Raw genomic sequence first — 8,125 nt, forward strand, 5'->3', positions numbered from 1 at the left:
AGCAAGAGTTGAAGACAAGGACAATAAGTTAACAATATGCTTGTGCGAAACACTATTCCAAGTGAGGTCTAGTGGATAACCTGTTGGATTTGAATAAGGGAAGAGTGATTTTCTTTATCAGTACTCATTTTTTTTATTTCAGTTGTGAAGATAGATATATTTATTTAATTAATTTGTTTGAAATTGCTTAGCTAAAGCAATGTACAATAAATGTGGAGAAATGCTACTTCTAAAGAAGAGCTGCTGTTAGATGATAAGTAATAAAATGACAGATACATTTTTCTTTTAAGCTGTTTTCTGAAGTCTGTGGCATATATTAAAGTACAGCAAACTGATTTCTAATTTTCATCCTTAGGACAAGACTCTTTACCACCCAGTAAGTGGCAGCTGCATGGACTGTAGTGAGAGTGACCGAAAAATCTTCATGAGCACGTGCAATCCTTCCTCTCCAACACAGCAGTGGATATTTGAACACACAAATTCAACAGTCTTGGAAAACTTTAACAAGAATCTTGATCTTTAAAGACTATCTATATGTATATATTACAGCTATATTTTTTACAGGGGAGATGACAAATTTTTTAAAAGAATAATTTTTTAAAAACAATAAAAGGGAAAATCTCAGGAGAGGGTGTGACTATCAGGCCAGTCTTTACTTTGATGATGCTGCATCCCATTAACAAGATGTCTAGAAATCTATATTGCTATAATTACACCACAGATTGAAACCTAGTTCTCTAATGCAGGACCGTATCCTTTCATAATCTTCTAGTTTTTCAGCTATTAAGGTCACATCTAAGCCTGCGTATTTTTCATAAGGGTAATGTGCAACTGTCATGAATTCTGCACCACATTGTCTCAAAGCCAAACCCTTAGATCCATACAGCAGCCAAGGATTAGTGTTAAGATAATGCATATCTCCAGTCCAGATGGTTTAAGAGCAGTGTTGGCACTGGCTTTTTACACTGACCCTTAGTTTTGGTGGCATGAAGTTGTTCATTGCACTGGAGCTCTTGGATAGAGCCGTTCCCTACCAAGAGAGAGGTTTGCAGTTGGTGGACTACAAACCCCGTGGGGATTAGCTGCATGAGGAACTTCCAACTGCAGCCCATCCCCTGTCAAAAGCTAAATGCAAACCCCTTTCAACAGGCATCTTCCTTTGCAGCCCATCTTGAGTTCAAACGTAGGAAGAAGAGAGTCAGAAAGGCTCTTGGAGTACACTCCCAATTCTTTCATTTGAAGCTGGGCTGCCTGACATGGCAATGCCAGCTTATTGGCAGGTGGGTGGCCCTACCCACCTGTCAAAGTAGTCTACCTGGGAGGGGAGGGGAACTCAGGATCCCACCCACCAGACAGATCCTCTGCCAGACCCCTGAGTTAGGCAAATCAGCTGAGTCATGGATAATATACCTGTTCATGGACATATGACTTGAACTCAAAAGACCCAGTTATACAAACAGAACTAGGGCTAAAATTCTAAGATCACTCCATGAAATTTAATTCCCCAGTAACATGGGTGAGACCGACTTCCAAATAAGTATGTTTTAAGATTGTAGTGAAATTCTTAGTGTTTAACTTTACCTGTTAACTTACCTGTTAAACCATCTTATAACATCCAGCCACACCTGGGACTGCATGCACAACAATATCCTGCAATAAAATGACAACTACAGTGCTCTACAAAAGTAAAGGATTCATACAGTGCAGCATCTTTCACAGCTTAGGCCTCCCTGCATCTCATTCCAAATGACTTAAATGATCATCTTTAAAATCTTCATTGAAAATAACTGGAGTGTGATTCCTGTCAGTTTTTTATATTCACAAATTTGAATTTACAAACTCCCCAGTTCTGTGTTAGCTGCAGTTTTACTCAGCATTTCCCATTGCCCAATATTTTTAGGTTAGTGAATTGGGCAAAATATTTTACAGCACAATTCTCTTGGCTTCAGTTAGACCTTGATATCATTAGTTTTTCTTGACGTAGTTAAACCTGCATTTTTGTTCAACTCAGGCTGAGATCTGTTTTAAAATTTCACTAGTGATAGATGATTTCCTGTGGGGATTTTTAGAGGATTGTTTTTAATGCCTTCCCATGTGTTAACAGGTGCTAATTTGCCTCTTCCAGTTCTACCTCACTAGTCTGTCACTGGTTATCAAAACAATGGCTCATGGTACACTCAGAAGATCAATTCATACTTAGATTTATTTATTTTGTTCAGTTAAGGGAAATAATCCACATGCAGGGATTTCCTGTTAAGGACACCAATATGAAAGGAAAGAGCTGTTCTGGGTGTGAAGACTTCCTTGTGCATATATAGACTGCTGGTCATGACCTTTTTTTCTTTATTTCTTCCAACGCTAATTTCTTTCACCTCAGTTCTGATCCCATGCTAGCTGAATTTTCTGCTCCTAGTTTGTTCCAGTCATCCTTATGTTTTTCCATCAAAAGTAATATGTGTCTAATTTAGCAAGCTAGTACACCTTCAGTTAATGATACATCTAAGAACTAGTGCTGTTTGCAGTGGGCTACTAACCAGATGGCAAAGTAACTGGAATGTAAAAATTAAAAAGGCCATTAATTCAGATTTCATATTCCCCGTTTCGCTGCAGAATCACATACCCCTCTACTTACTTCCCATCATCTTTTTGTTCCCTGTAATGTTTTCTCTGCAATAAAACTGAAGGCCATTGTCTAGGCAGGGTGAAAACATAATTATGCTGAATAGTCAATACATAGGTTGAGTTTGAAGTACTGTAATGTTTTAGTGTTCATGCAGTAGTAATCTTTACAACAGTCCTGCAAAGTAGACCAGTATTAGTGCAAGGCTGTCTTACAAGGTCATGACTGAGGTGAGACTTTAATTTAGGGAATTTTTATCTTGCAATCTCAGACACTTTACTATGTTGCTCTAGGAAAGTTTCTGTGGTTGTTACTAACCTGCTGAAATCAAACACCAAAAGCCAGATGTTAAAATATTCTTAAGAGCTTCCTCTCTGCAGCAATATAAATATTTGTCAAGTTACAAAATATCTTAAACATACTTAACTCTGGCTGAGTGGCGATCTCTGCACATAAGTAATGCATTCAATCCTGGAAAGCCCCAGGCAATGGTTTGAAAGCATTGTTAGCAGGCCACCTGCTGGTTGAGAAATGAAAATGCATTTTACTACTTTTATCTGTAATTAATCTTCTGCTTTATTTATATTCATAATAACTAAAGCATGAGTCTATAAAACCATATTTGCATGCATGATAAGGGTGTCAGATAACAAAACTGAAAAGACTTTGCTCTTGAATATTTTAGGATGTGTAGCTAAGATTCCTGGTCACACTTCAGTTACTTGACCTCAACTTCCTTGTGCTAAGCAAAAAAACTGTTCAGTTGTGCTGACACTGAGGCTTTTGGAGGAAAGCAGTGTGCACAGTATTAACATGCACATTGGGTGTCCATGTTTTGTTCCAGTCAGGCCTGATTTATACTTTTGATTTCAGCATAATTGCTGCTTGAGAAGCAGCTCCACAGGATGGATCAAAGAGAGTGTAGTGGGGGGGACGGTGGATAGGTTGAGCAAGCAGTTTGTGTGAAATGGCTCCCTACGTGGTTGTAGTGATTTCAGCATGGCATCACAATTCAAAAATCTAAATGTTTTCAATGGTTTGGTTGAAATGTGTGGACTGAAATGTGTCTGTTGCTAGCAGTGGTGATATCTGAATCCTTCAAAGCCATCTGAATATCTTGGCTGCAGGAAATAACCCCATCTGGTTAAAAAAATTCTTGCATTCAAACATACACCTTTTGTGGTCTTAAGTAATTTTATCAAAATCAAATTTAACAGCATCATTAAAATAAAGAAGTGCCTTTTTAAATGCAAATGTTCAGCAAGTACCTAAACTTGAACAATTTCCTAGTGCCTTGGACTGGAGTGGGATGTTGGATGTACAAGAGTACAGTACAATGTGCAATTAGTGATGTTTTAGGAAGGTTTTTATGTTTAAATATCCATTTTCAAGTTCATATTGTAGAATGGAAAGTTTATGGTCTTGGTTTAGAAAACCAGTTGCTAAGTTTCATTACTCAAAACAAAAATGGTGTAAAGAACATGAATGAGCATCCTTATATACCCCTGATGGCTGATTCTGACAGTTTCGTAAGTGGCTCCTGATCCCAAATGTTGGCATACAAGCATACAAGGTTCACCATGCAGTGTCTTCCACCAATAGTCTGCAATATCAAAATAAATCAACAGGGTAGCTTCCATAAATGTACGGGTCATTCATTAGAAATATTTGTCAATATCTAGTCCAGGCTTCCTCAACCTCAGTCCTACAGATGTTTTGAGACTATAATTCTCATCATCCCTGACCACTGGTCCTGCTAGCTAGGGATCATGGGAGTTGTAGGCCAAAAACATCAGGGGGGGGGCGAGATTGAGGAAGCCTGATCTAGTCAGCATCATAACAGAGAAGCACTAAAGCAACTTGTTTCCACACTCATACATGCTTGAATACCTTTTTCACAATGGTATCTGTTTCACTCAACGGAGCAAACACCTAGAAGAGTTTGACCCAAAAGCCTGTTGAAAGGTTAGCTATCAGGACAATGTATGAGTACAGTGTTCCTGTAGGCCATAGTAGTGTGACACAAGTGGCTTTATCATTACAAGGATTCGTGGGATATATAAAAAGACATATTTTCACCATCAAACGGCCTCGGTACTGTGTACCTGAAGGAGCATCTCCACCCCATCGTCCAGCCCGGACACAGTTCCAGTGCCGAAGGCCTGCTGGCAGTTCCCTCGCTGCGAGAAGTGAGGTTACAGGGAACCAGGCAGAGGGCCTTCTCGGTAGTGGTGCCTGCCCCGTGGAACGCCCTCCCAGCAGATGTCAAGGCAGTAAGCAACTATTTTACTTTTAAGAGACAACTGAAGGCAGCCCTGTTTACGGAAGTTTTTAATGTTTGATGCTGTATTGTGTTTAATATTCTGTTGGAAGCCACCCAGAGTGGCTGGGGAAACAATAATAATAATTATAATATAATATCATCAAAACAATACCTCAATTTGATTAGATTTTTGCTATGAAGCTGTGATGTAAAAAAAAACCACATCTGAAAAGAGCAGAAGACTTACAGTAGTTTGCTTTATGTTTCATAGAACTACTCACAGTACTAACATGGATATAACCACCCCTGGTTTAAGACAGTCTAAACTAGTGTAAGCAGTCTGATTAGCTTTTTAATATACTGTAATATCAAAACTAGCTGAATTCCTACTAATTTCAACAGGACTTGCTGCTTAGCATGTACAGAAATGCTCAAAGGCCTTGCTGCAGAGTCCTTCTAGGCACCCTATCAGATATAAAGAAGAGCTCTAGAAGGTTCCTTAACTTGCTGTAAACATTGAGGCATTTTCCACCAATTTTATTTCACTGGAAAGTGTCTGGAAGATACTAACAGCATAGAGGTGTCTTCTCAACTTTGTGAATTTGCTTCTGCTTTGTGGGTAACCATGTCCAAAATTAGATGTGATGGCAGCAAACAAATGGGGAAGGGAGTCTTAAAACAAAAAGAGTGTACCTGTGAGAGCCTGTGGAAAGAGTTTGTGTGCAGAGAGAAAGAGAAAGCGCTGAACCTTCCCCACACCTGCCACTCCCAGCCAGGCTCATTTCCTATATCAGAGCCTAGATGAGCAAAAAGTGACATGGGGGAACAGCCCCCAAGGAGATGCTCTGAAGACAGGGTGAGTGGTTAGGGTTTAGCACGTCTTCCCAAATAAACCTTTTAAATTATATCTGATACAAATTGCTTTATTTGTGATGGGAGGTAGAGAGGTGTAGCTGCAAATGCTCACATGTAGTCTGGCTTTAGATTTTTCTAGGGTCTCAGTGTTATAAACTCTATATGATTTCTAAGATGTCACATGTAATCATATATGGAACAAGCTGACATTTTAGATAAAAATTCATTACCCATTCATAAAAGGCTTTTTGACCTGCATTCTGTTCAGGACCATCCTAATAGTGCTTCTGTAGTCACCCAGAGATTTCCAGTTTCAATTTGATTAGGCTAGCACCATGCAAGCACATTCCATTGTTGCAAATAGGTAGGAGTTTTTTATCCTAAATAAAATTATATTAACTAAGTTAATGACATTGCATTGTATAATCAAGCTAACTGGCTAAGGTTGCAATCGTAACACCACTTACCTGGGAGTAAGACTTCAGTAAGCCTTACTTCTGAGAAGAAATGGTAAGGATTATGTTGGAAAACACCATCTCTCTTCCAACAATAGTATCAAGTGGCCAACTATGTTTTGAGATGATGTTATACAGGGACTCTTTGTTTCAACATTGTAATGCATGCTTAACAGATTGTTTGAAATTGGATGTTGCAGCATAAACCAGTGTATTTATTTTGTGCATCTCAGGACACTGTCCTATTGTGTTGGGGGGAGGTAAAGGATGTCTAGCACTTTAATTTAGAATCTTTGATAAATTGGAAATCATTTGGGTGTAAGGTATAGTGTTTCTAAGAGATGAATGGACTTTCTTTTATAATATATTTAAAATAAATTTGTATTGTGTCTTTTTCTGAACATCTTTGGAAGTCTTCTGTTTTGCATTAACCAAAGCATTTTATGTGGATATCTTCTGGATTGAAAAGTGTCCTGAGATCATATCGCCTTCCAAAATGTACTCTCCAGTAGCTTCAAATCCCATACTACTGCAGACATTGACCCGACTACTGCAGACATTATCACTTTTTAAAAAACATCAAGTATTTTTTTCTGAATTTTGTTATACTTAAACATGAGACTTAGAGTGTTGGGATGTAGTGAGTTGCAAGAACTGCCTCTCCCCACATGAACCATCTGAGACCTTGTGGTCTTCAACAAAGGCCTTCTCCAAGGGAAGTATGGAAGGTGACTACATAAGAACAAGTTTTTCAATAGTGGCTCCCCATCTGTAGAATGTTCTCCCCAGCAAAACATGTCTGGTGCCATCATTGTTGGTTTTCAGGCTCCAGGCCAAGACATTTTTATTTATCCAGGCGTTGATTGTTAAATTAGCTTTTATTCTGGTACTATTTTAGTGGGGCAGGACTTTATCTTGTCTTATTGGATGAGCATTTTACAAATGTATGTCATTTAAAATTTGGCTTTTAATTGATTTTATCTGTGTTTTAAGTTGCTTTGAGACTTCTCTTGTTTTGTATCTATCAACTAACAAATGCAATACATTATTTTTATTCCACTTTTATTCCGCTTAAAACCAGTGTCTAACATTAAACAATGAAGTTAGAGATACAATGGATAAAATCATTTAAATTCACCATAAAATCAGAAAGGCTTGTTTTTAAAACCCCTACTCCAAAAAAAGAACAAATTCACCAGGTACCTGAAGTACAATAGGTTTGAACTCAAGAGGAAGAGAGGTCCACAGCATTGGCTCCACAATACTGAATGTGCAGCTCTGGTAGATGAGAGCCCTGCATCTGAATCATGGTGGTCTGCTGACAGCAACTCTCCTCGACCTCAGTGATCAGGCAAGGATATAATGCATTGCGATCAAAGTATTCTGGGCCCAAGATAATAGGAGCCTTATGAAGTTTCCAGCCCCTCATGTGCATAGACATTTGGTTCATGCTACATGTGTGGTGTTTGACTGAAAAAAGCTGGCTACTTTGGTCTAGGGTGAGAGAAAGGTATCTCTGCTCCCCGTTGGATCCCGGGAAAGTCCTCCTGTCTGGGATTAGAGGTAACCTAAGGGAGAGTGGTGGCAGCTGCTAAGAACCTCTGGCATGTCTGGTCTACCCAGACTAGCAGTTGGGGAAGGGAATCAAAGCTCTTCTCGCCCCACCAACTTATAGCCAAAACTCAAGTTTTTTGGCCCTCATTCGGTCCACCACTCATCCATACAATGGACCAGATCATGCGAGACTCTCCTGACTCAGATGTTATAAATAGAACTGTGTTTCATTGGTGTACTAATGACATTTTGCCCCCAAACCCCAAATGACAGGTCCCAGTGGATTCATACAGATGTTGAACATCATTGGCGACAAGATAATTCCATAATACACCATAGTACAAAGATCATAGGGCTGAAAACACACATTTTTCTTAC

The 8,125-nt window shown here is 39.0% G+C and overlaps 1 protein-coding gene across 1 annotated transcript in view; it reads left to right on the forward strand.

The window, feature by feature from the left end:
• GALNT10 (polypeptide N-acetylgalactosaminyltransferase 10) overlaps positions 1–6,594 on the forward strand; it is a 39,352-nt gene extending 32,758 nt beyond the window's left edge. The window contains exon 12 of the mRNA XM_083488381.1: positions 356–6,594. Coding sequence (XP_083344507.1) covers positions 356–523 — 168 coding nt within the window. The 3' untranslated portion in view covers positions 524–6,594. The remainder of the gene's footprint in view (positions 1–355) is intronic.
• Positions 6,595–8,125: the final 1,531 nt, after the last annotated feature.

Source organism: Podarcis liolepis (assembly GCF_965112155.1).
Source record: "Podarcis liolepis genome assembly, chromosome: 2".
Taxonomy (NCBI): Eukaryota; Metazoa; Chordata; class Lepidosauria; order Squamata; family Lacertidae; genus Podarcis; species Podarcis liolepis.